The sequence below is a fragment of the Rhipicephalus sanguineus genome, chromosome 7 (assembly GCF_013339695.2).
Source record: "Rhipicephalus sanguineus isolate Rsan-2018 chromosome 7, BIME_Rsan_1.4, whole genome shotgun sequence".
Taxonomy (NCBI): Eukaryota; Metazoa; Arthropoda; class Arachnida; order Ixodida; family Ixodidae; genus Rhipicephalus; species Rhipicephalus sanguineus.
The window spans coordinates 160,816,222-160,844,050 of NC_051182.1; the positions used below are offsets into that span (position 1 = coordinate 160,816,222).

The 27,829-nt window shown below is 46.7% G+C and overlaps 1 protein-coding gene across 1 annotated transcript in view; it reads right to left on the bottom strand.

The window, feature by feature from the left end:
• Nucleotides 1–27,829, bottom strand: part of LOC119399222 (caskin-1) — a 512,467-nt gene that overhangs the window by 190,809 nt on the left and 293,829 nt on the right. The window contains exons 14-18 of the mRNA XM_049417581.1: nucleotides 19,970–20,080; nucleotides 17,781–17,882; nucleotides 17,134–17,272; nucleotides 16,724–16,864; nucleotides 15,821–16,116 (exon numbers count right to left, since the gene is read on the bottom strand). Coding sequence (XP_049273538.1) covers nucleotides 15,821–16,116; nucleotides 16,724–16,864; nucleotides 17,134–17,272; nucleotides 17,781–17,882; nucleotides 19,970–20,080 — 789 coding nt within the window. The remainder of the gene's footprint in view (nucleotides 1–15,820; nucleotides 16,117–16,723; nucleotides 16,865–17,133; nucleotides 17,273–17,780; nucleotides 17,883–19,969; nucleotides 20,081–27,829) is intronic.

Sequence of the window (27,829 nt, forward strand, 5' to 3'; positions counted from 1 at the left end):
CGGAACACTTTAACCAATCAAAGTATTAGCGGATTCGGTTCTACCGCCTACTGGCTGAATCTTGATCAATTTCAACGGCAGCCGTGAAACCAAATGGCATTTGTATCCCAACCAAAGCAAGGGTGTACCAAGAAACTTGAACATTTAACTAGCGGTGCTTTCAGAAACGAAGCACTTTGCTTATGCAGGCAGGTTTCAGTTGATGCAGGCAACAATGTGCCCAACACAATTCCAGTCTCAAAAGGAACTATCACCCACAGAATGCGTAACCTGATAATGAAAAAAAAAAAAAAAAAAAAAAACGAGAGAAAAAGTAGACATCGTAGTTATAGAACAGCACCTGCTTAAAGAGCATGCATCAATCATGTTATAATGTTCGCAGCATGTTTCGCAGGTGAACATGACATGTACACAACCGGCTTACAAGGTAAGATAGTACATACAGAACAAGATAAATCGAGCACGTATGTCCAAGCAAACAAACACTGAAAAAAAAAAGCAAGCGCTACAATGCAACGTCTCATTCATTCTGCACTGCCATGTGGCTCGCCTCAGAAGTTTGGAGGCAAATGCAGCCACGTGTGAAGAAAAATTCAACAGACTATAACTATATGCACAAATTGTGCGAAAGTTTTTGTTCGTATGACAAAAGCTGGATGAACTGAAAAAAAAAAAAGCCGCATCCGGAACACACATCATCGAAGCGACGAAAGACTGACGCAGGCATAACACCGCACTCATTCTGAAAATAAATGAATACCACATTACAAAAAAAAATAAAAATGTTGCGGCACATAGCAAAAACAGAACTCAAAATGCAAGCGAGCACCAACATTTGATGGCTCAAGTACTGTATATAGACCTCTCGCACAACTGCAAGAGTCGAACCCTTCTGGATCTCGCATTTTTTTTCTTCATCATTTTCCACTGACCAGCTGTGGAACATAGGACAATAACAAAAAAAATACGGTAAAACAGCCTTCAACTTGGTAAGCAAACACATTTTCCTCAACACAGAAATGATACCAAACATAATCGAAGCAGGATTGTTGTGAAACGTCATAGGCGGCAGCTTGTGCGCAGATTATGAATGATGTTGACTCAGATTTTACAACTCGTCGTATGAAAATGTTTCTCATGCCCCTACGTTGCAGAGGCAAACAGCATTACCTACCGATACTGAACGGCTAGTAAACGGCTTTAGTTTTAGAATGTGTGTGATATTTTTGAATTCATCTCTTCATTCGTGCTCGTTTTTTCAGCACTATGTAGTACGTATACGAAGTAAAGATGTACCAACTTGCCCAAACTGCTATGCTTGCCCACAAACTAAAGAGCTCTCTTTTTTGCTCACTAAAATTAAACACCACTAGACTGAAAAATTGCGTACTGCTTGTGTTTATATAAATTGAAAAAAATCAAATGTATATATAATCTGTCTAGTAAGAGGTTGCTTTCCCAGAACCACAACGAATGGGTAACAGAATTTGATTTTACATTTATATGAGAGCTAAAAGAATTCAATTTTTAATGCTTCAATGTTCAAAAAAGTGCCTGAAATGTTCACCCTCAAGGATGCATAATGTGCACAAAGTGTAAGCTTCTTATGCCCGATATCTACCCAATTCATTAGTATGTGACACCAAGACATTACGGACGCGAAATGGAAAATAATTGGCCATATGTTCTTTCCTGTACAAGGTAACCTTTTGATGATGTGAGCCAATTAAGAGTCCACGGGTAATCTGCACTAACGTAGCTGCTACCACACGAACCACACCAATATCCTGCAGCGCGTTCAATATGACATTTGTCGTCATCACGCCATCGTCCTTGTGGCTGCAAACGTTCGTGCTCGAGGGACGGGAGGCCACCAAGAGAACAGAAAAGGAACTTGTACTTTCTCTCGAGCGGCCACGTTGGGCCCTTCGAAAACTTTGATTCGGGGGGCGGGACAACAGTTGTTATGGGCTGCGCCTTTCCCAGGCGTATGTACACACGAAACCGTAAGACGTCCACTACGAAACTGCCAGGACATTGCGCCGCCGTGATGTCACTAACAGAGAGAAACATTCACACCACGAGGCGGCAGCGTTGTCGGCGATTGTGTCTACTTTCCACCTTCACAGAGAGAGAGATAGATAAGAGGCCGGAAAAGATGCAGGCGAGGTTTATATTGCGTACAGACGATTCGCTTGACCACTCACTCAAGCCTTCTAGCTAACGTGCAACTCTGGACGTGCCAGAAGAGATTAGTCAACGCTCACTTTACATCGTGAACGCTCCCGTGTCTTCCTTGTAAGCTTCTATGATAAGATCACCACGAGTAGCTTTAACTTTTCTATTTGTTTCAAGTGTCGCCCTTAATATTGTACCATAGAAGTTTTTCAAGAAAAAGCACATTTGTGCATAACGTGTATAAACTTACTTCAACATGATTTCAAGACGATTCCAGCATGTCTGCTGGTGATTTTTCACCGACAGTCCTCAATGGCGTCAGCTGTTTCAACGTGGAGGCTTTGCGACGATCATGACACATTGTAAAGGCCAATCTCAAACAGCAAGTGTGTTGTACAGACACATCTGATGAACAAGTGCATTAATATAGCACCACCGCAAAAAAAAAAAAAAAAAAAAAAAACAGTGAGGCAATGTTTGTGTTAGCATCCCAGTAATGTTGAATGCAACGGTACTCAATGACCAAAGCTAACATGGAATCTAATAAAACGGTTCGAGCAATGATTCACTTTATGTGGGTCATCCCACACACGCACACGCTTTTTTGAAGCTAAATTACGTGCTTGGGTGTATGTCACTGTCCATTAATATTCGAGACCCAAACATCTATCTTTTCATGCGTGCTTTCTTCAATTGTCTTACAAGCTTTGCGATATAATTCATTGCGCCAGGAAACCAAAAGGTAACTGCGGCGGGTGCAACGGATTGCAGCATTCAAAACCGAGCACCACTGGCCAGCACTAACAACAAATTCTTGCTCAAAACGAGCCACGTGCGAATTATTCGGAAACAACAACGCGGGTCCGCGCAATGCAGCCAGTTTTTGCACAGACACCTACAATGAAAACAAAAGTCTCCCTAACTTTGGGTCACACGCGCAAAATAACAGAGCCAATGCAAGATTTCCATGGCGTACGTCACACAATGCCACAGTAGAGTCAGGCACGGGTGCTTTAAAAGTCCTACGGACAACAAAAAGCCACCTTCCCGTAAAAGATGATACGGAGTGCTTTTGTCGTCATCGGCTGTTACACCGGGGAGAAGAGAAAGAGAAGAAATCTGCTGCGGCGATACGACGCTACGCAGGTGCGGCACAGTCGACACAACGCGTCACAACAAAAGTCCGTTCGTCAAGTCGCCGCGGCCACATTTCGTGCACTTTGGCAGTCAACGAGGAAGGGAGGAGGAAGGGTTGAAGTGTCACGGGTTGAGGAGAGTGATCTACGCGGAGTTCGGAAGAGAATGCGCAGTTCGCGTTCACAACTGGTTTGCTTGACCGTTCGTAGTCCGGCTGTCGTCGTGGCGATGTCACTTCTTTATTTGCCTCCACTGCTCGCCGACCGGAAATGGGCGTCGGCGGCTGCGAGGATTGTGCGTCGCCACGTCCCGTTAGATGCAGGCTGCTCACAAAACCCAGGAGAGCGGAAAGTGATGCGATGACGGTTGTGAGAAGGCGTGTGCGGCGGAAGTGAAGGAGTGAACAACAGGAGGGATGCGTGTGATTGATTAGGGTGAAGAAAGTTGCTGGTAGATAAGAACAGGAGGATTAACAGCTTCCATGACAAGAAGGATGAGAAGCAAACAGGACAAAAAATAAAAATCAAGAACAGAAACTAAAAGCATAGCTGGCGTAATGCAACAAAAGATAGAAGCGATGTAACGAATGGCATTGCAGCAATTCAAAGGCCGAACTGAGTGCAGTTCATTCTCGATCGATCACTGGCAGCACTGTCTCAATAAAGTACAAAAAGGTAATGATATGGCAAAGTTTATTGGAATCAGAAGCACCCAAGATAAGTACGTTGCCATGGGGCGATTGCAGCAGTTAAGCGCATCAATTGTCTGTACACCCAGATCTCGATATAATGAACACAGACATAACGAATTATCGGTTATAATGAATCAAATAAAGAGTAATCATGTCATAGATACAATGTTACGAATATAAGTTTACAACGAATTTTCGGATATAACAAAGTTATTTTCGTACCAGATGCGACTTCACTTTAAAATGAGCTTTGAGTGCATTTCTTTCACTCAAGTGAAATTGACAGCAAAGTGACAAAATAGCGGCAAATGCACATCTTGCAATGATAGATGGCGCTGACCGCTGCATCAAACTACAAATACTGCAACCGCAAGTGACCAATCGAGAACGCAACATCTCCAGGAAGGGAATCGCAAAATGTGGAACGTGCAAGCAATGTGCGAGAGAAAAATTTGAAGGAATACAAAGGCAGAAAGGAAGGGAAGAGGTGGAAAAACAGCTCAGGGGTTGAGTTCGCTCTCCAGCATTGCATCCAACTGGTCGGTCAAGCTGGCCAGCATGTGCTCAATGTCGTGAATCACGTCTCCCGATGAGGAGGACGACGGTGCCGGTGCCATCAGGCGACCGCCCGCCGTCAGGGACAGTCTGCGCAGAAGACGAACCATGTTTTGCAACGTTAAGGATGAGCCAAGCTTTGGTTTCAGCTAGCTGGTCATACATACTTATGCAAATAAATATCTAGGCACAGAGCAAACGTCCTGCGTATAGGCACCATCCAGTGACCAGAGGCAACTGCATTGCTCGAACTGGCCCGTCCCAAGTTTGCTGACATTGGCCGCTAGGGGCACACAGAAAACAGATGCACGCACGCGTCCCCCCTCTAGCCCGGCCACAGCCCGCCCACTCATGCAGGAGAGAGAGACTCGTATCGCGTTTCATTTTGTCTGGTCCCCTCTCTATTGATTTGCGTTGTGGCGCTACAGTCACATTGGAAAACTACACTGCACGGTGCCTATCTTTCTCCTTGTCTGCTTCTTGCCCAGATGTCTTAAGGATGAGGTCAGCAGGGAAACAATGCGCACAGTACAGGCCTAAATTACCAAACACTCGCACAAAACCTTAACTGCATTTTCGCTTCAGTTGCTGATATGACCACCATTTGCTAATAAGCATTCATTATACATGCTGGCTGTCCTATTTCGTATGTATATTTGGAATGCTATCCGTGTCTTTAAAATGCTGCCCCTTATTACCTATTTCCTCGCATATAACTCGCCCCTTCACATAACTCACACCCCTACTTATTAAGCACATTTTCCTATTTTTTGGTGCGGGTTATATGCGAGAAAATACGGTATGCATTCTATTGAAAGCCTCAAAGTTATGTTTCCCTCAATGTTTCTTTGGTTAGTTCTTCTACAAATGTCACCCTAGAAGATCTGTACTCACGTCTTCAAGAGTACTGATGACCTGCACTAATAACCAAGCCTGCTGTCACTCATCCGTCCTGAAGCTTCTGTCCCCCGCAACCAGATTAACGTTCTTCTTTGCCGAACCAACATGCTGATTAACAAGCGTATACACTAGAGCTTTGCGAATAGCAAAATTTTGGGTGCGAAGCGAATTCGAATAATAAAGACTGAGTGCGAATCGAATAGAATAATTTCGAATAATTTTCGAATATTTCTTAAACATTTTTTGAATAATTCGAAGTGAAATTACAGAAAAAGTTGCAGAGAATCCCTAAGTATGTTCTTGTGAGATCGCAACATGAAAGTGTTTCTTTTCGCTAGGTTGATGAAGCGCTGGTGGGGTCATATTTCATAGTCGTCTTTCTTATCAAAAGTGAGGCAATGCAGAGGCCGAATTGCATTTATGTACATGATTTGGTGCAACCAAAGTGTTGCCGACAACACTTTACACGTGATAGGCAGAGATGCCATTTCCTCAGCCTCTCCTCCTCTTTCAACTTCTGTGGAAGTCCAACTGATGTGGCGGACAAGGGTGTGCTCCCTTCAAGTCCGGAGTTCCAAATCTGCCTCGTAAACGTCAATATATAAGAACATCTGAAATTTTGGATGCTAAAAAGCTTCGGCATCCGATTTTTCGGACTTTCTGCCCAAATTTCAGGTCAAAAACAGCATTAATTGAGCCCCCAACTCTGCCACATCTTTCATCTCCTTATTGAAACCAGCGTTTTCTTGAGTTAATACATTTGCGACCGTAGCGGAGCTTGAAAGGCAGCTTTGCCGCAATACAAGGGCGTGATGAGGTGAAGCATATTGAAAATCTAGGGGCCACTTCCAATCGGACGTTGACTGTCTCTTGCCTAAGTTCGACCGTAACGGAGCTTGAAAGGCAGCTTTGGCGCAATATGAGAGTGTAATGAGCTGAAGCATATTGAAAATCTGAAGGGGTCACTTTCAACCGGACGTTGACTGCATTTGTCTTTGGGAAGTTCGAATAGTTCGAGTAGCAAAATTTCAGTGTGAATCGAATCGAATAGCAAACACCATTCGAAAAATATTCGAAATTTCGAATATTCGCACACCCCTAGTAAACACTCATCTCCATAAATGCTTGTCACTAAATACTGGGCCATAAACACTTACTTGCCCGTAAACACTTCCCTGTAAACACTCACCCCAAACTGTCTGAACAATAAATAATGTTGAGTTACTTGACCTAGGCTAGAAGCGATGGAGTGTCTACTGTAGACAACAAGCCTAGTCCTCGTCGGGGCCTTCCAAAAGGCAAGTCTCCATAAGCTCGTCTTTGCCCTTTCTTCCCCCCGATCAACAACTACACTTGATGGCTCCATCCTTGCTGTCTTGTTTGAGCTAAACTAGGCTGATAAGCTTGGCTGGCTGCTATAGCTTGTCTCTTACGCAGGCATCCGATCACATGACTGCAAGAAATGAAAAAAAGACTCACTTGTCTACGGGGCGAGGGGGAACGGTGGGTTTCTGTGCTGTAGCTTTGTCGCGTGATGATGGGGGTGAGCTCCTGGGTACGTCTGCAACAAACAAACACCAATAATGTCACGCATAGCAGGGCACCTTTAATCTGTCATGCACCAAGATTAATCAAAAACTAAGGGCTCTCTCATTAAGGAGTAACCGTTCATCACTTGGAAACATCAGTTAAAGCGTGCAAGCCAATGTAAAACATGGACATGTTTACAATGGACATGTAAAACACAGAGGAATTCCAAATAAAGCAGAAGTTCAGTGGAAAATGGAAGCTTGAATAGATCAGCAACTGTAAACACCCATCTCCATAAATGCTAATCTGTAAACGCTCGCCCATAGACACTTACCCGTAAACCCTCACGCCAAGCTGTCAAAACAAATAATGTTGAGTTACCTGACCTAGGTTGCTTTTTTTTCCCCTTAAAAATTTTCCACCACAAAGTGCATATATTCAGATCTCGAAATACAGAAGCAAATATGTCATCACCTTGCAAAATAAAATATTTAACTTGTTGAAACTTTGCAACTGTGACATTATTCGCATCTGTATTAACACTCTGCAAATATAATACCTGGTTATTAGCTTTCAACACTGTTAGCTTAAGAAAGGTCTTGTCTTCTTCAAGGCAGCAGAAGAAAAGACCACTTCTTGAAACTTTAGTTCCAGTGCTGCAGGATTTTTCATCAGAGACAGAGGAAGCCACAGGACAAGCACTGACTGCCAACTGCAAACTTTAATGCCAGATATACATGCTGTCTACTGACATTTATCATACAGTGTGCACAGGAAAGTGCAAAGGACACACAACATGCATCCATTAGCTTTGTAAGCAAGACAACCAAGGTGTGCAAGCAATGTCTGGCATTGCAATCCAGAATGCGATGTCCTGAAAAGTCAGTGAATGTGTGGTCAGGCGAATTCATGGGTGAATGAGCGTGTGTGCACAAGCATTGAAAGCATTGTTGTGCCGTCACTGCCTACATGGCACACACGATGTGCTTGCAATTGTGGATGTAAATACAGTAAAAGCTTGTTAATTCGGATTTCTAGGGACCGGAAAAAATGTCCGAATTAACCGAACGTCCGAATTATCGAATGGTCGAAATAAACACAATAAATGAAAGAGTTTTTTCAACATACCTTTACTTTACAAGGTAATCGTGGATGCGCCTCTGTTTTCGAGCAGAAATTCGCGCGGACACAATTTTTCTGAGCCCTTCAAGGTGCTCAGCAGCTAGCATGCTGTCTGCAGTGCCAAAACAAAATTCTTTAAGGACGACGAGGGCCTCCGCGGCTTCCTTCACAGTACGAGGGGGCCTGTGTGGCTCAGTGGCAGCTCCTCTTCATGCTCTTTGTTCTCGGATTTGTCGCCATGCATCACTTCCCTGACGATTTGCTCATCAGTCGGAGAGCCGGCAGTGGCAACGCCATCAATGCCGATATAATCGTCGAGTGTCACTGCATCAGGCATAACACTTCCGAAATCCTGCCCGTCATCGGCACCGTCGTTCGGCGACACTTCGGCATCGCTGGAGTCGGGTATAACAAAGCCACTGTGCCTGAAACAGTTGGCAATGGCGTGCGCAGGTGTGCTCTGCCACACACGCGAAGACCACAAGTGTGCTCAGGAGACTCACGTCGTATTGTTTGCCGACGTCATGGCACAGGAGCTACTTCTTACCGGGAGAGCCCATTTTTCAGGGCACGTAAAATTTCTGCTTTGGTGGTGAAGTCCTTGGCCTCGTATTTGGGCCGCTTCGCCGGCGTTGCCATCGACGGAGAGTGCGTTCACACGAGAAGTCAGCACAAAAGCACCAGCAACGATCAAGCTAAAGGAACCGTACTGAATTGTTCCTCGATAAAACGGCGTTCAACGATGCAGCACACCAACGGGAACAAAGCAACAAAAATGACACCGCGCTAAACCCACACGCTATCACGCGCGAAGAAAAGGCGTTCAATCAGTCTCAAGTCAAGCCAAGCCGATAATTGATGCCCATGGCGATGCTGCGTTTGAGCTTCACTTTTGTTCCGAATGGTTCTTTTTTCGTTTTCGAGCCTCGCCAGCGGCCCGAAAGTCGCCGAATTATCCGATTTACGGTCAAATCTGTCCGAAATAACGAATTTCTGGTTCGATAATTCAGCTATATATAACCTATAATACAGCTCGAAGTTGATGAATATCCAGCTGGAATATGGCCAAATTCGAGCTGCGAACTGGCAAAGTTCCAGCTGTACATTCATCTACTTCAAGCTGAATTATCAAACTGTAAGTCTTCCCAGCTGAAAAGATTTCCGGTTCAATACTCCATCTGGAAATGGAACTTTTTTCATCTGAATAAAGTGCGTGCCTTTGAGGAATCGCTTTTAGAGTCTCACCTCTAACAGGAACTTCTTCAGGGGGACTACGGACGTCTGCTGCCGTCGTCGTCGGTGGACTGGTCCGGCGAGGCGGCTTGTCTGATCCGTCCTCGTCCGTGCCGGGAGATCCTCCGGCGGCCGGCACCGTGCCATGCTGTGGCAAGGGTGGGGGCACGCTTTCCCCGGGCCTCTGCTTGATGGTGCCCACGTTCTCGCAGGCGAACGGGAGGGACTCCGACGAGACACTGGAGCCGTTGGAGTCCTTCCGGCGGATCAGGGTGCCGCTGGGCGAGAGCTCGCCGTCCGACGAGGAGGCCGAGTTGGGGGTCGACATGGCTGGTGGAGGCGGCAGTGGCGCCTGCGGAGCCTCGTCTACCGCGCTGTTCGCTGACGTTGCGGGTGGGGGCGGTGGAGGGAGCGGTGGTTCGTCACGCGTTGTCGCCATGGTGAACCTGCGAGCGGTTGGTGGTGAGGGTGAGACAAGCGCAAAAGGAATGACATTTAAGGGGGGACACGGGTCCTGAGACGCGAAAAATCATCAAAAAGTCGGTTTTTGAAAAGTAGCATTTTTGAAATCTTCATCCATTATTCTCCTTATCTGCCAAATTTCCTATCTCGAAAGACCATATTTCAGCCGTAATATCAATTTAAAACATGCAGGGCAGCCGAGTTTTCACCTGTGTCAACGCTAAAATGACTCATGTTCAATGACGCCGCGCTCGCATTCCGCTGCCCCGAGGGCGGCCATCTTAGTCGCGTTGGAAAGAGGAAGTTTTCGGCTTCAAATATCGCGCGCTGCCGCTTCGTTAGGCTTGCTGGTTCAATAGAAAAACGGCGCCAAAAATAGATGAAACGCGCGTTCTGATTCGCTGTCACAAGCACGTGACGAGATAACGCCATGTGATTGGCTGTTTTCACGCTGAGCGGTCTGCTAGCCGCAGTAGAGACGCAGAGCGAGGCGCCATGTTGGATACGGTTACTTTGTGAGAACGCGCAACGATGCCTCCTCCGCTCCGAAAGTTCGCGTCCAAGCACAAATATGGAAAGAAGAGGAAGAAGTCAATGCTCGACAACTTCAAAAAACGCCCCGCCGCGTCGCAAGTCGTCGAGGATGAGCCACCAACAGCGTCAAGCGACGGCACTGATGGAGCGGACGACTACGAGCGAGGGTTAGGCCTAGGCGGAGAACCAACGAGTGGGTGCGACCAAAACGCCAGCCGCATCCGTCATGACACAGTTATGCGGACGCCTTCAGATTTGGAGCTAATGAAGAAACGAGCCGACGAGCAACTACAAGAGCTCGCGTCAACCGCAGCAGTGACTCGTAAGTCGAACATCCTGCCCGCTAGCGATGTCGTCAACGGCCCGCTTGACGATACGGTTTTCACCGTCTTGTGCAGAAAATTTCACCGTCTTGTGCAGAAAATGTGCAGTGCGTGCTAAGAAAGCGCCACAAAGGTGCCAGTGCCCAAACTGACTATGCCCCAGGAGCCTACTAATGTTTTATGAGTGTATGTGTGTAAAATTTGTGATTCTGTGCAGTCAAATGTTACATTTGTTTGTTTTCTCGATTTTCTCAAAATGCCAATTTTGTACACCCAGCATGACATTTCCTGCAATATATCAGAAACTATTAAAGATAGAAGAATAATTCTTGTTGCAGCATGTAGCTAGATGTTTGGAGCAGACAACATAGCAAGTAGATCTTAGTTTTGTTTTGTTCTAAGTTTTGAAAATTTGTCTTAGGTGTGACCACTCCATGGCCACATTCAGAACTATGGAGTTTAGTGTACTGTAAAATAAAAAATAATGACCCAATCATAAAAGTGCTTCCTTTGTTGTGTGTCTTGTGCTTTCTTCTATTGATCCATATGTCATTTGTAAATTTTTGGGTGGTGGTTATTTTTCTATTGTAGGAAGAACAATAGAGAATGTTCTCCTAATTATATAATGAACTAATGAAGCTGCAAAAAAAATAACTGCATTTTTAGAATCAGGAGAACAAACTAAGCAAGCATGCCAACTTTTATCAAATTTGGTTAAAAAATAGATGAGGGTAGCCTCTGGACCCACGTCCCCCCTTAAGACGCATGTTCTCATTTTTACAGCAAAGCTGTCCTAGTCTACCCCGTGCCATCGTTGCCATAGTAGTAGTAGTAGAAAGTAGTAGTATGTGTCATGCACGTCACATGACCACAGGAGAAATGAATAAAGAAATAGAACAAAATGATGATGACGCTAAGTAGTCATGATGATGCTAGAAAGGAGACTAAGCTGTCTTAGTCTACCCTCACATACACTTGCGCGCTTACAGCTTCAGTCACGACGGTGCTCACGGCAAGGAACCGGCTGAAATTTTTCGTTGTTTTCTTCTTGAAATTCTTCACTGAAAAATGCATATATTCAGACCTTGAAATACGGGAGCAAATGTTTCATCTTCTCAAAAATTTTTATCTTGCCGAAACTTTACAATTGTGACACTGGCATCTGCGTGAACACTCCATAAATATAATGCCCGGTTTTCAGCTTTCAACGCTCTCAGCTTACGATTTCAGGGTCATACTACTGCCAATGTTCCTGCTAGACAATCCATGAATGGAATTAAATGCCTGATCACACAGTTACTGACCAAGACATCATTACATTTACATGTCCTTAGATGTTTAGGGGGGCAGCCATCCCACTAACAGTGACAAGTGTGTCCATTACCTTTATACTCAGACAGACCTGTCCTGTCATTGCTCAAACTGCAGAGTTATGGCCATGCAGGTTCGTGATGATAATGGCAGCTGAGGGCCCCTAACGTTGCATTCTAAGAACTGCTCACTCCCCACTCTCACCCTCCAGAAAACTGGGGACCAAAGGCAGGCCATTGGGAGAAGAATTTCATTGCTTTATTTTCATTTTTGCATCTATTGCAAAGCTTGTTTTCTTTTGTACTTGACCAATGGAGAGGCTGTGGTGAAATACTGCTCCCCCGATGGAGAACCCTGCATACGCCTAGGTGCAAGCAGGACCGTTGTTCTCAATTGATCAAGCTGAGCACACCAACAATGCTACAGGAACAAAGTCAAGTAATCTACTGACAGGTCCTGTCAGGTACGTCTGCGCAGATGATGAAACAAACATCAGCAAAGTGGCCTACCTGGACGTGAGGCTCTGTACGCAGGTGGCAAATGCCGTCTCAGCTATGTTGGCCTCCTGCTGCCTCCGGATAGAGTTGGTTCGCTTGGGCGGGGTTGGGGCGGGGCTCCGCTTTGCCCCGCCTCCCGTGTCCGGCCAATCGGAGGACAGCTTGGGGTCAAGGTCCTTGGGGTCATAGTCGAGGTCGGGGCTGTCCAGCAGCGCCCTCGCTGCCACCTGGGGGCACAGGCCGTGTCATTTTCTTTGTGGTGAAGAGCTTACTTTTCAAGGAATTGATTACTCTTATCAGGGTTGTCATGCACGCCCTATGTCTATGAGATTGCTGCAAGTCCCTTACGAGAATGGGAGGTTGGGCAAGTTCGTTTTGTTTCACTGCAACGGCAGTGTGATATTACAAGTTTCTCAGAGTTTGCTAGGAGACTGCTCCAGCAAGTCTGTTGAAGCTACTTTATTTATTTATTTAACGATACACAATTTCCATGCTACTCAAGAGCAAAAGGTGATGTTTAGGTAGTCACCTGACTAGGCCTCTAGCACCATATTAGCATTCATTAGATAAGACATCACATGAAACACTAAAAGTGACACACAGCACAATTCACATGCACCAGTGCAGAAAATAAGAAGGGTATTCTGTAGGCTTGCGCGAATATTCGAGCACTTCGAATATTCGAACGAATATTACAGCATTCAAATTTGCTGCAATTTGAATTTAAATTACTGGAAATTTCGAAGTATTTGAAATGAACGAATAGGTGTATATTAGTCCGCATGTAACCCCCCCTGTAAAGATGATTTCATGGCAGTGGAGGGGTGCTATGCCGTGAATACACCTATGCAGGAGAAATCCGCACTGCCGCGAACCCTTACGTATTTACTCGAATCTAACGCGCACCTTTTTTTCGGCAAAATGAGTCGTAAAATCGCATGCGCGTTATAATCGAGTACCGAAAAATTGGTTATCGTATTGCCATCGGCATTTCAAAATGGCCGCCTCCTACGCGCCTCGGCCATTTCTGTCATTGTTTCAGTTCGTACGTGTGCTGAGGAGTTTGTCATCTCGTTCTGCATTTGCATCGGCGGCATGGAAGTGCCCCCTCCAAATACTCGACGAGTGCACCACGATGTCGCATTTCAAAGAAAAGTTATTACATGTGCAGAGACGGACGGAACTCGGGCCGCATCGCGGTCGTTCGGAGTTGCCGAAACGTGCGTGCGAGACTGGCGCTAACAGAAGCAGAGGATTGTTTTACAGCAAAGCTTCACGAAAAAGTTTCTGTGGACAAAAGCAGGGCCGGTTTGCCGAACTCGAAGAGCGTTTACAGCGACAAGGAGTTGTCCGACAGCGACGAAGACTGATCCATTACGCGACTCATATCGCCGCCGTAGTGGTGACAGTTTCAGCGGCAAGGCCCGCCGTTTGACTTTGTGTTTTCTTTTTTTGAAACTTTAGTTCTTTGAAACCCAAATACCTGTTCTTCTGAATGTGCGAAGGTGGACTCCTACGTACTTTTGTTCATTTCTCTCACGAAAAATGGGTGCGCGTTAGAATCGACGTACGTTTTTCTTTTTTTTCGTCGCGGAAAACAGGTGCGCGTTACAATCGAGGGTGCGGTAGAATCGAGTAAATACGGTACTTCAAGGTTAAATGAACATATTATATTACCCTCCCATTGATCCATCATTTTTTAATTTTAAAAGCTTGTTATACTAGCTTATATGATCTAAGTATAGTAAATTTTAAAATGTAACATAACATATTTTACAGGTTAGCACTAGCATTCTACCGAAAGTCAAATCCTTCTATTATACAAAGTTGCTTTCACTTCCTTTGAACCATTAATATAATATTAATATCTGGGGTTTAACGCCCCAAAACCATGATATGATTAGGAGGGCTCCAGAAATTTCGACCACCTGGGGTTCTTTAACGTGCACCTAAATCTAAGTACACGGGCCTCAAACATTTTCGCCTCCATCGAAAATGCAGCCACCGCGGCCGGGATTCGATCCCGCGACGTTCGGGTCAGCAGTCGAGCACCATAACCACTAGACCACTGTGGCGAGGCGATTCCTTTGAACCAAAAAGAACGACATTTGCACATGGCTTGTTTCAATTTTTGAAAAAATACTGTGCAAGTAAGTTAGGTCATGACAAATACGCTCATTTTTATTTATAATATGAGATATATACTACTCAAATTCAATTAGAAATTATTTGACCAAATCACTATTCACCTCAAACCTAAAATTTACTATTCGCACAAGCCTAGAATCCTGCCTAGAACAGTGGGCACTGAAAAATAACAAGACATACAGCACTGATAGAAAGGGATCCTGACCTCAGATTGATAGAATATTTACACGTTAAGTGTCCTCTAATCACCATAACACTGATGCAGGTGCCGGTTGGTATTTGATGTTATTGCTCCGAGTATTGATTAGGCATATGGCACTATCCTTGTCTCAGTGGGCAGTCATATAACTGACCTTGGCCACCGGCCGGGGTTTCACAAGTCCTCGTGGCCGGTGCAGGGTGGCCGTTCCGTCCGGTTCATAGCCGTAGTCGTAGCCGTGAGACACCTGTCGGACCACTTCGGAGTCGGTGTCGTAGCCGTGCTGCCGCCAACTGCTGACCATGTGGTACCAGTCTGACTGGGGTGCATGGTAAGGCGGCGGGTTGTGGTGGTACCCCTGGTACTGAGGTTGATATGGTGCCGACGAGTGGCTCTGGTACGCGGGGCCACCATCCTCCAAACTTTCGAGGGAGCGGCCCCGGTTGGGTGAACGAACCTGCGTGCAGTGTGAAGCACATTGTCTCCAGCTCTGTTCCCAAAGCAATAACGCTCTCATAATTCAGCGACCCACAACTGAATACGCTTCCCTCAACTCTGGAAGCAAGCATCAGACTGTGTGAGTTCATGGAACCATATTACATAAAAAAGGAACAAGCAGGGTGTATCAGCAATACGTCTGTTACATTCTACGTATCGGAAAAGAGATTGTTTGATTGCTGGATAGTCCAAGGTTGCAATGAGGCTGCGCATGATATGTTGTCTATTTCTGGGTTAGCACCCAGACCAATCCAGTTGGAAGTGCCGCTTGTCCTGTCGTCGTGTTCCTCCCCCTTTTTGCGTGTGTTTTTTACTTCGAGACTCAAATATATTCTTAAATAGGCAACAAGAATGCTTAATTTATGATTAGCTCAGTGTTTGCAGTCTCTTCCTTGCCAATAGTGCACAGAAATGGCAAATTCAAGTCGCACCTCCGAACGAGGACGCCGTGTTGCAAGGAGTTTATATTTATAACCTGTGCACACAAATGGAGCAGCCTCACCTGCATCGACACGAAGTCGTGCTGGTACAGGTCAGATCCCTGCATGGGCGGCTGGTGGAAGGCGGGCCCGCTGAAGTGCTGCTGCTGCAGAATGAGGCTGTCCCCGCTGCCCGCGCGGTAGAAGTTGCCGCCCATCCGCGGAGGAGACTGCTGCCTGAACGTCCTCAACTGAGGAGTGCTCGGGTCCGTGTCCGACCGCAACGGCGGCACCGCGTTGGCGTGCGGGGGCGCAATCTCGCACGGCGGCTGGTTCACGCTTGGCACGGCCTGGTACGGGTGGCCCATCGGTACCGGAACTGTGCAAGCGCAACGGAGGTGACGAGTTAGGGAAGAATGTTTGGCTGCTTGCTACTTTGCTGAAGGCAAAAACTGCTTGTACATTGGAAGAAATAATGAATGCACTTTATTAGCTAAGGGCTTCAAGACTTGACTTATTAGCGCAAAAAGGACAAAGGACTAGGTGAAGAAAACAGACAGGACATGGCACTTCACCTAGCCCTGTGTCCTTCTTGCTTTGATTAGTTATGTCTGAAGTCCATTCGCACCAACTAGCCCAACTCGCACCTCTAATAAATATCTAAGGGCATTCTGTGCATGTATGTATTCAGGGGGTCATTAAAAATTACTACACTCGCAAAGCGTCTACATGTGCTTACATAGCCCCTTCACGTGCCATGATCACAGATTGAAAGGCAACATCAGAATTGCTCAAGTGTCCTCCCATTTTTTTAGTGAAAGTGATTTGTCTTTGCCAGTTGTGACCTGTGACAGCAATCGAACTCCTCCATTCAAGCATCCCTTCTGGATCCATACATATTTGCACATAATACACACCGATTTAGATTAGTGTTGAACCAAATGATGTTCAGGTGTGCTTGCGGAGAAGGGAACTGAAAAACTGACCGTGTGAGCCGGGCCTGGCTGCCAGCAGCTGGCCCATGTCGACGCTCGAGTGCCGTGCGTCCCCGTAGTGCATCGCCTGCCGCGAACCGCTGTTGAGGTCGCGCACCTTCTTGATGGCCAGCATCAACTTCTTCTGGTGACCTACACATTGAGGGGGGGGGGGAACCAATCAACGGTAGATCGAGGTAGATCATGCACTGAAACAGGCATGAGCAATCTTCATGAAGCTACCTTGCACACTAATTTTTGCAAATGACCTGCATCCAAACTTCAGCTCCCTACTTTCTGTATCTTTTGTAAGCATTTTACACAAGGAACTACGGCATGACTGGCTACAACAACTCAAAATAAAAGCCTTGCAACTCTGCACACAAGCTTTTACGAGGACTTGTACATCTCCTGATACACACCTAGCTTTTGAATGCCTATGTCTTCGAGGTCTTCCCAGGTGAGATCAGCCACCCTGTCGACGGTGGCATAGCCCTGCTGACACAGCGAACCGTAGTACTGCTCAAGCCTCAGGAGTTTCAGCCACGTGAGAAGATTGTCCTGCGCACGATTACAATTCACAGTGGAGAATGTGAGAAAATCATTTTAAGAAATGCACAGGACAGATACGTCACCTTTCAAGAGCACTGTGACACAATCACTGTATGAAGTATAGACGCACTAATGTCCACATTAATACAATGTAATATGTTATGTTTCCACTTGTCAGCACAATTCATTTTGCCATTATGTATTTTTTATTATTACCCTCCTTTCATGTCAGACCCAGTCAAGCTACTGACTCATTTACTTATTTATTTAATTATTTATGTCATTGAAAAGACATGGCTGTTGTGATGCAGGAGACGAAAGGCGACGTTAAGGGTCACGTGACTATGCCTCTGGCACCGCAATTTACATTCATTACAAAATGGCATTGGAAAAAAGAAAAACAACAGTACAGTAACGTTTGTAGGGAGCTAGTAAACAGAATTATGCAAAAAATATCTTGAGTTCCCTCCAAACTTAAGGATAAAATGTGATTGTGAAAAAGATGAAATGCACGTACCGGTTTGTAGTCTGGAATCCCATCTGAAATGTTCAGGTTGCTGATCTCTGACTTGAGCTTCCTCCGATGCGCTGGCTTTGTGATGCCGATGGCTGTCAGGTCCTGCATTACACGGCAGTGTCGTGAGCGTGAAAAAAAGTTCGGCCAGTTGTCTCTGTCATCACTATTCCGTTTTATTTATTTAAAGGAAATCATCATCATCATTTTGAACGAAAGGCGAATTCTACGGGCTTGTTTTTCTTTGTTAGACACACCGTTAATGAGACAGACAATCAAGCCAAGAGAAGTATAGGGGATGTTATTTGTAGTAATTATTAGAGCTGTGCGAATAGCAAAATTTTGGGTGCGAAGTGAACTGAAGTGTGAGTGCGAATCAAATCGAATATTTTTCGAATATTTCTTGAATACTTTTCGGATACTTCGAAGCAAAATTGCAGAAAAAAAAAGTTAGAGAAGATTCCTAAGCATATTCTTATGAGATAGCAACATGAAAGTGTTTCTTTTTGTTAGGTTGATGAAGCACTGGAAGGTGGTGTTTCGTAGTTGTCTTATCAAGAATGAGGCAATGTAGAGGCCGAACTGTATTTATGTACACGATTTGGTGCAACCAAGGTGTTGCCGACAACACTTTACAAATGATAGGCAAAGATGCCATTTCCTCAGCCTCTCCTCTTCTTTCAACTTCTGTAGAAGCCCAACTGATGTAGTGTACAAGGGTGTGCTCCCTTCAAGTCCGGAGTTCCAAATCTGCCTCGTAGACGTCGATATATAAGATCTGAAATTTTGGATGCTAAAAAGCTCCGGCTTCCGATTTTTCGGACTTCCTGCCCAAGTTTCAGGTCGAAAACAGCATTAATTGAGCCCCCACCTCTGCCACATCTTTCATCTCCAATGTTGGAACCAGCATTTTCTTGAGTTAATAATACATTTGCGACCGTAGCAGAGCTTGAAAGGCAGCCTTGCCGCAATGCCAGGGTGTGATGAGGTGAAGCAGATTGAAAATCTAAGACCACTTCCAATCTGATGTTGACTGTGTAGTGGCAAAGTTCGACCGTAACGGAGCTTGAAAGGCAGCTTTGCCGCAATACCAGAACTATGGGACCTCCGAATGTAAGACATATCACTAATTATGTTACATTGTAAAGAAACTGAATAAATTGAATAAATTGATGAGGTGAAGCATATCAAAAATCTAGGGACCACTTCCAACTGGACGTTGACCGTGTATTGGCAAAGTTCGACAGTAACGGAGCTTGAAAGGCAGCTTTGCCGCAATACGACAGTGTAATGAGGTGAAGCATCTTAAAAATCTGAAGGGGTCACTTTCAATCGGGCGTTCACTGTATTCGTTTTTGGGAAGTTCGAATAGCAAAATTCCAGTGCGAATCGAATCGAATAGCAAACCCTATTCGAAAACTATTAGAAATTTCGAATATTCGCACACGCCTAGTAATTATGATATAAATGAAGACATGAAAAAAGTGCACGAAAAGACAACTTGCCACCGGCAGGGACCGAACCTGCGACCTTCTAATAACGCATCTGAAGCTCTACCATCGGTACAGCATCGCGTTGGTGGAACATCATGTTGGTAAAACATTGGACGCGTTATTCAAAGGTTGCAGGTTCGGTACCTGCCGGCAGCAAGTTGTCTTTTCGTCCACTTTTTTTAATTTCTTCACATTTATATAATAATTACTACAAACAATATCCCCCATACTATCCTTGGCTTGATTGTCTGTTAGTACTCAATCATGATTTCGAGCATCATAAGCATAGGCGTGCGCAGGATTCCCCTTCGGGAGGGGGGGGGGGGGGCGAAGGTTCGTCGCAGCACCCTCCCTCCCAATTATGTCAATGTGTGGCGCTTACATTGCACCCCCCTCCCCCCTCCCTATTATGTCAATGCGTGGAGCTGACCTTGCAACCCCCCTCTTGGGTGAATAGCGGATGCCCCCCCCCCCCCCCCCTGTGCGCACGCCTATGATCATAAGCATACTTTCGTTTTATTTATATCTTTATCCACTCGCCCCTCTGGTCAGGCGACATGCCTACTACTACTACTACTACTACTACTACTACTACTACTACTCCAATGGCACAGGCCTAGGCTGAGACAGCTTCACTGTAAAAGGCAATGCATACCACAAAATGACAGCCGACCAATAAGCTGGGAGTTGGGTGCATACCTCTGGGGTCATTCGTGATATGGTAGGCATGTCATAGCCCGCCTGCAGGAACAGGTGTGTGTACTCTTCAAAGTGAAGGTTCTTCAGCCATGTCGTGAGCACCTCAGTGTCCTGCAAGAGGCAAAAACTAAGCCTTAGAATACTGCAGTATGGAAACACGTGTCACAGTATTCCCAGTAGCCAAATGACTTTTACGGGAGGGCAAGGCTATTAGAGTTTATGAGAGTACTGCTGCAAAAGCACTCCCGGCAGAGGTAAGGAACTCTGCAGTCTACTGTTAGCACTTCCCACCACACACTGTGGCATGTGTCACTAGCACAAGTGTCACTTGCAATGCACTAACCATCAACAAACCAACAGCATCGAAGATTAAAATCATGGTTGAAAATCAATAGCAGACTATATACACAACCATGAGGTATTTTCACATTTTGGTTATTTTTGTGAGATAGCACTAGTCGATATATACTGTGGACTAACTAGCTAATACTAACTTATACTATCAGCCCATCACTTTGGCAGTGCTATTTGCCGTATTAATTTAAGTCACGAAAACTGCAAGCCACAACATCAAGCGTTCTCGAAAAAGTTGACAAATCAAGGACTTGACATTTGGGCTGCATGAAGTCGTGTCGCACGCCACAGCTTCTTACTCCTAAGTACGCAACAGAACCTTAATGTGTCACATACAAACGCATGCACTAACACGCATAAAGGGCAGTTGAACCCCCTACCCCCTTCCCCCCCAAAAAATAATTCCTGTTACTCTTGATCTCAAAATTTATTGCGGATCAATGCATGTACTGTGGTGAAGAGTGCCTCACCTGAGCCGCATACGCGCTCAATGAACTCGGCCGCGAATCGCTCGATATTCGCGCGCCCGCGGGCACGAGTCACTTCGAGTGGAAAGCGACGAGCACCTGTGATACCTCAACCCGCGAGCCGACGTAGGGGGAGGCGCAATATAAGAAATCGAGCTAGCCAATCGCATTCCAACAACACACGCGCTACGAACGCCTCGCGTAAGAACAAACACGCGCACCACGGCGCAGCTAGCACTCTTCTTGAAAAGCCTTCCGGCCGCTGTTTTTGAAGAGGCCCCTTCGTAGGAGACACGTATTCAGTTATCTCTCGCGCGCATCGTGTGTCTCCTCCCGCAGTTCGCGCTTCGGCGCGGGCACGTATTCCAACCCCGAGGGGCTGTTTTATTGGTACGTGCGCACGCGCCGCCTTCTCGGTCGCAAACGAAACGACGAAAACTTTCTATTTCGGGAAGCGGAAGCTGCGCGTGGGGAGCAGTCAGTCGTACAGAGGCGGAAAGAAAAGGGGATGTGGGGAATCGGATATGGGGAAAGAAGGAAGGCGTCGGGGGAGTCGCGTGTGAGGCGGCCGGGAGCACCTCCTTTCTGGACCATTGCACGCGAGTACAAAGGCTGACGTCACAGCTTCGGCAGAGCATTGGGGGGGGGGGGGGGACTTACGCATATTTACAACAGCCCAGAGGGATTATGGCTGCACCCAGGGAGCCCTTGTTTAAAAGGTGCATAAGGAAGTCTAGCATAGGGCATATGGTGCGCCGCCTCGATGGATCCATGCACGAGTAACTGTTGTAGGATACATTCGGGAATAGCGCGCGGGAGGGCACAGAGAAAACCCTCAAGGGAAAGGGGATGGTAAAAGAGGGAAGCTTGGGGATTGGAGTGGGGAAGGAGGGACAGCACAGAGCTGCTTGCGAGAAAAGCGGGTGCGTGCAAATCCCCCGAAGACGCGTGCGCGTACATATTTGCTCCGTGGCAGTATAAAGAAAAGGCGCCGAGGAGTCGGCAGCGCGCGTCGCCGCGCCGTGACTCATCGACGCGCAGTGTACCACCCAGAGGGAGTGGAAGAAAACACAGCAACCGAATGAAAACAAAGAAATGAATAAAAAATGGATAAAAGAGGGATAGAGGAAGAAGAAGGAGGAGGTCGGCGACAGTAGCGAGGCTGAAGCTCGAAGCTTCGAAACAGGGTGCGGCGCGCGGGAAGACACACACACACACAGCTTGGGAGTGCACGAAGGCGAACGCGAGAGCATGGCGCTTTTCGAGGAGGAAGGGGAAAAGTAAAGCGGCAGCCAGCAGTGTCTCCTTCCCTCTTCTTTCCCGCCGAAGAAATGGGGCGATATATGATTGGGGAGAGAAGCGAGTCTACAGTGCCGGCTGTCCCTTCACTCGCGCTAGAGGGAAGAAAAAGGGAAAAGCTGCACCACTCTACTCTCCCTCATTCCCTACTTTATTTGTCGCTACGGTAAACAAGTAGGAGAGCGCGTATAAAGTGTCCCGTTACCCAAGGAACAGAAAAAACGGCAGTAGGGTTAAGCAACGGGGAAAGATAGTATGAAGCGTCCCGCCATCGAACACAAAGAAAGAGTAGCAGGATTAAGATAGGGGAATGAAATGGGGACCGAGGAAAACAAAACGGGGAAGAAACGCAGCTGTACACAACCGCGCAAACGCTTAAGTACACGCCCCTGCCTTCCAGCAGCAAGAAACAATTTCGATTTACCCACGAAGGATCCGCCGAGAAAAAGGCGAGGAGTGGTTGCGCCCTCTTTCGATGTACACTGCACAAAGCGCGAAGAAAAGCTAACGCGTCGAATGACCCGGCAGTAGAAACGAGAGAACAGGGCCAGCAAGGAAAAGACGCGGGTAGGTGAAAGGAACTGCCTCCTTCGCTTTCCCCATCAAGGCGGCGGCGGCGCAGCTTTGGGGATAAAAAAAAGGGAGGGATTCTGGCTGCCAGAGCACGTCGCTTCGAGTGCCTCTCCGGCGGCTTGCTCGCTACAACCACCACGTCGGGAGCCACGCCGTGCTCTCCCAATCGTGTTCGAGCACTTTTCGACCCCCCCTCCCCTTGTCTGTGCCGGCTTTCCGGCAAAACCCCTTGGGGAAGAAAAGAAGGCGGGGAGAAAAAAGAAGCAATACTACGTGTTCGCCAGGTGTTCCCGGGACGCGCGCCAACGGGATAGCTACGCCACGGAGCGGCGGTACGCGTTAAGGTTGGCCCGCAGGTGACGTCACGTAAGAAGTACGTGAAGTGACTGACCGCTAGGGATGGAGTTCCATCGCGATAATGGGTTTTTCGCCTGCACTGCATTTGTTTGGAAGACAGATGCGGCTGATGAAGTGTGCCTTTCGGGACATATTGCGCCGGTTGGGTCTGGAGTGGCGATGAAAAACGTAGGCTTCTTTCATGGTTTGAAATATTAAGCGTATACGAAGCACGGTCCCAAGAAAAATACCAACACAAAGAGATACGCCGTACGTGCGACCTGTGCTTGCAGGTTCGTTTCAGCGAAACAAGCTTATCGTGGCGAAAGACCTGGCAACGCGAAAGTGATCGCTGCGAATTTCCTCTCGTCCGCGGGAAACAATATTTTAAGAAAGACCCGTACTATGCGTTGCAATTCACCCTGTAGGACTGGGTGGCTTTAATTTACTAAACTGAAGACGAGCAGCGAAATATCACGCCTTCTAATAAAAGAATAATTTTCGACGTCTCCTTTGTACAGGCCTTACAGCTGACCCACTACCAATAAGAGAAGATGAAGACGGCAATAGGACCGTACGATGCGTGTAAAAGCGAACTAATGGAGCGCTACCATTACGTGACATCATCACCTCATGATTGACTAAGTTATTTACAGACTTCCTAAAGAACCGCACTGGCTATACTTCGACGCAGGGACTATAAAACAATCAGTGTTAGATAAAGGACTATTGATTAAGCCGGACCATATGAAAGCCCGTAACAAGGGCGCTTTTGGATCACAAATCCAAATCCATCTTAATGCTGCCGCCGCGGCCCGGGGATCGAATCGGTGACCATGATGGGCAAAACGCAACTTTATTCCGCTTATCTTCATTCCGAACACGACATTCGTTGGTGGCACAACAGCTACAAAGCTGGCTAGCTGTTGGACTACTGGCTAGTTTCTGCAACAGTTTCCGTTTCTGACACAAAATAGTAACGAAGCTGGCTAGCTGTTAATAGTTCCTGTTGGTGGCACAATAATTCCAAAGCTAGCTGTTAGACTATTAACTAGTTTCTGTAATAGATCCTGCTGGCGGCACAGTAGCTTCAAAACTAGCTGGATATTGCACTACTGGCCCTTTCAGTGAAGTTCCGTACTACATAAACTCTCACTACACAAGACGGCAAAGCACGCCACTGCCGACGGCATAACGCCATGCACTCTGCAAGCTGACCACCGGCAAACGGGCGGCAACTCTCCGTAGGGCGATCGCGCGACGCTGCGTACACACCACCACCGAGAGTGCCTTAACACGAGCGCTCCGCGTTACGACGTTCGCTCTGCATCGTCGCCATGTTGTACCACGAGCAAGTGTATCTACACACTACGCCATACATTTATATCGCACGGCTTTCCCATACAGCACGTCTGGGAAAAATACGTGCCGAGAGAACCAAGCATGGAAGGAAGCATAACGTCCATCGTCGTCGTTCCGCAACCGAGCGTGTTTGTTTCACCGCGAAAATCGCTTCGCGCAAGTCACTGCGAGCGAGTCCTTATTGATATTTATGCTCGCCCGTCGTCGGGAGAAGCGATGTACAGCCAGCCGCAGTTAGGCACAAGCGCCTTCCGCCGCCGCGCGACGCCGAAGAAGAAGCCGACCGGCGAAGAAGACTTGAGCTTTAGGGAGATGCACCGCGCTTCGCGTAGCCGCTGAAACAAACGACGCGAGTTAAAGAATGGCACGCTGAAATGTACGGGATTGCAATTGAGTGCAGTATGCACACGGGCGCCGAAGGCTCCAACCAGTGAAGTACACTTCCAAGCAACGTAATAGAGGAGATACTTTCACAAACGAACCGTTATGTGCACCGTACTGAGGAGTGGGTACCAGAATGCAATTATTACGGCGCAATTACAAAGTGGTTTATTTAACTTCCTAAAGTTTGTTTTCATCTATCTATCTATCTATCTATCTATCTATCTATCTATCTATCTATCTATCTATCTATCTATCTATCTATCTATCTATCTATCTATCTATCTATCTATCTATCTATCTATCTATCTATCTATCTGTCTATCTGTCTGTCTGTCTGTCTGTCTGTCTGTATTAATCTTCACCTCAGTTTTCGCGTTCCTTTCGGAGAAACATCTGCGCAGAACTCCTCATAACTCATACTAACTCATTTACTCACGCCAACTTTCACTCACTCACTCACTCACTCACTCAGTCACTCACTCACTCACTCACTCACTCACTCACTCACTCACTCACTCACTCACTCACTCACTCACTCACTCACTCACTCACAGGGGCATGAATTTCGAGGCGGAGGTGTCGAAATATTGCATTTTCTTGCGTCGCGTACTCCCCGATAATTCACACAATGGACAAACGACTGTAATTCCTTGCTGTGACGCAGCAAACAGTCCGCACTGCGTTGTGCTTGCGCAATAACTTCACCACTGCCATGCCCATTCAAAAACAGGCCTATTACATGAGAAACCTATCAGAACAAGTCGACTAGATTATGCGCATACACACACTTATTCGCAAGCATCGAAAGGAGTCGCACGAGCACATTCGGCGCTTCGGAATCTCGTTATAATACCATATTTCTGATACTACTACGACGTTTCACAAAAGTGACAGAATGCTCACAAAAGCCACTGATATAAATCATATGTAGGCGCCTCTCCGTTTCACGGTGTTCCAACCACGGGACGCAATAGAGTGGGTGACGCCACGAAGAACGCACAGAGTGACTTTCCTGACCTCAGGTCAACTGTTAAATTCTGTGCCGCCGAAAAGCCTCCTCCGCGCACTTAAAAGAGGAGCACGGCCAGATAGTGGAAAACAAAACAAAAAGAAGTTTGTGAAAGCGCACGGGGCAACGCTCGCTGCAAATTAAATATCGCGCGATAAACCCAAGCCGACGGATCGAGTGACAGATAGTGGCTGAATCAACGGACGAATAGGACTTATTTAATTCAATAAGCCGATCGAGCGACGTTCCTTTACGGGTAAAATTTTATCCCAACCGAACTGCACCGAACTCGAAAGTAGACTCTTGTGTATAGCCCCGTCACGGAGGACAAATGGGGTTGAAGACGGCGCGTAGCACCTCGCGACTGCGTCACTTCCTTCCAGGCAAAGAAGTCAACTCGACAGAGCCGCTGTCGAGACGTCTTGGCTGGGCTCGACTGCTCGTATAGGTCGACGACACCCCGTGAAACAATAGAACCCCCGAACGGACCATGAAATAATAATGAGCTGCGAGACACTTTTCAAAGAAGTTCTAGTAGAGAGCGTGCGTTTTGAAAAGATGAAAAGGAACTGCACCTTATCTCTTTTCCAGTAAGGACGTGTGAGGAGAAAGCTTTCTCGAAAATTACTACGAAAAAATCGTATCACCACATAGTTTGCACATACCTAGCCAACGAGCTAGAGAACGTGCAGTCATGCAGTAATGTGCAAGTTCGGGCTCGTTTGAGTCCAGCTCTGACTACTTGTGCAGAAAACTTCTTTTAACAAAAAATTCAGGCGTCCTTGCCTTATACAGAACAAGGGGGACAAGCGAAGCATGGCGTGTGCGTGCATGACTAACTGCTTTTCTTTTCTTTTCTTTCTTTCTTTCTTTCTTTCTTTCTTTCTTTCTATCACACTGCACACTCCTAACTGTTTCTTCCATCCATGCCGATCATTGGACTTTCATCCACGTGTATATCCCCGTGTATTTCATCCACGTGCAGCGCAACACTGCAGTTGCTACAGGCAACAACGACGGTCATGAGTTCATATATCGAGACAACACTGTCATGCAGCAACGTGAACTGACACGTGACCTAGAGAAAAGATCAGATTTGCATATCAGAAACGGCTCGTCGCCGACAAGACTACGATCGAGAGAGCATCAATTATTGGAAAATGGCGCATAGAAATACGCAAGCGACCGGCTGCGCACCTTCGAGGGCCGCGCATATTTCAGTACCCCCTCGTCGGCGTCCGGCTATCCGCGTACGAAGCCACCACCGAAATGTGCGAGTTATGACAAGCTTCGCTTGAAAACTTCTTTAAATTCACGACTTCCCGCGCTGTCAGCAATGAGGCGATAACATATGGCCGTTGCTGCGGAAGCGACATACCATAGGACGCGTAATTCGAAGGTTGCGGGGTTCAGATCGCACCGGCGACGGAAAGGGTGAGTTTTTCGTACTTCCATTAATTTCAATCAGTTTAAATAAAACAATTAACGCCCTCAATGCTTTACTTGGCCTAACTGTCAGTTCGATTCATGTGGTTATGGATGTGTCTAACATAAACCGAACCCCTCGGAAAAGATTCCCCTGCAGGAAAAGTTCAGTACACACACGCGCGCACACACACACACACACACACACACACACACACACACACACACACACACACACACACACACACACACACACACACACACACACACACACACACACACCAAGTAGAGTATGTATAGGAAGGTTGCAGTCGCTGGTATAACGGTACTCCCGAGTCTGGAGAAACGAACACTTATAACGTGACTCGAAAATTCGGCTCGAGGCGCGCGCTCCGCAGTTCAGACACGCACTACAGCGTAACTGCGAACGATTTATTTTCTCCGCGTTAATTGGCTCTGTCGGCCTTGCCAGAATAACTGTACACAGACAGCGAAAAATCCGCACCGCGAGTTTCGCGGCTCGTTATTATTCATGCGGGATTGCGAGGCTCGCACGGTATATAGGAATTACAACGTGCGCGCTGTAGCTGTGCTCGTTAATTCTTCGCCCTGACAAACTTCGGCGCAGTGTAACGTGCCGAACATCATATA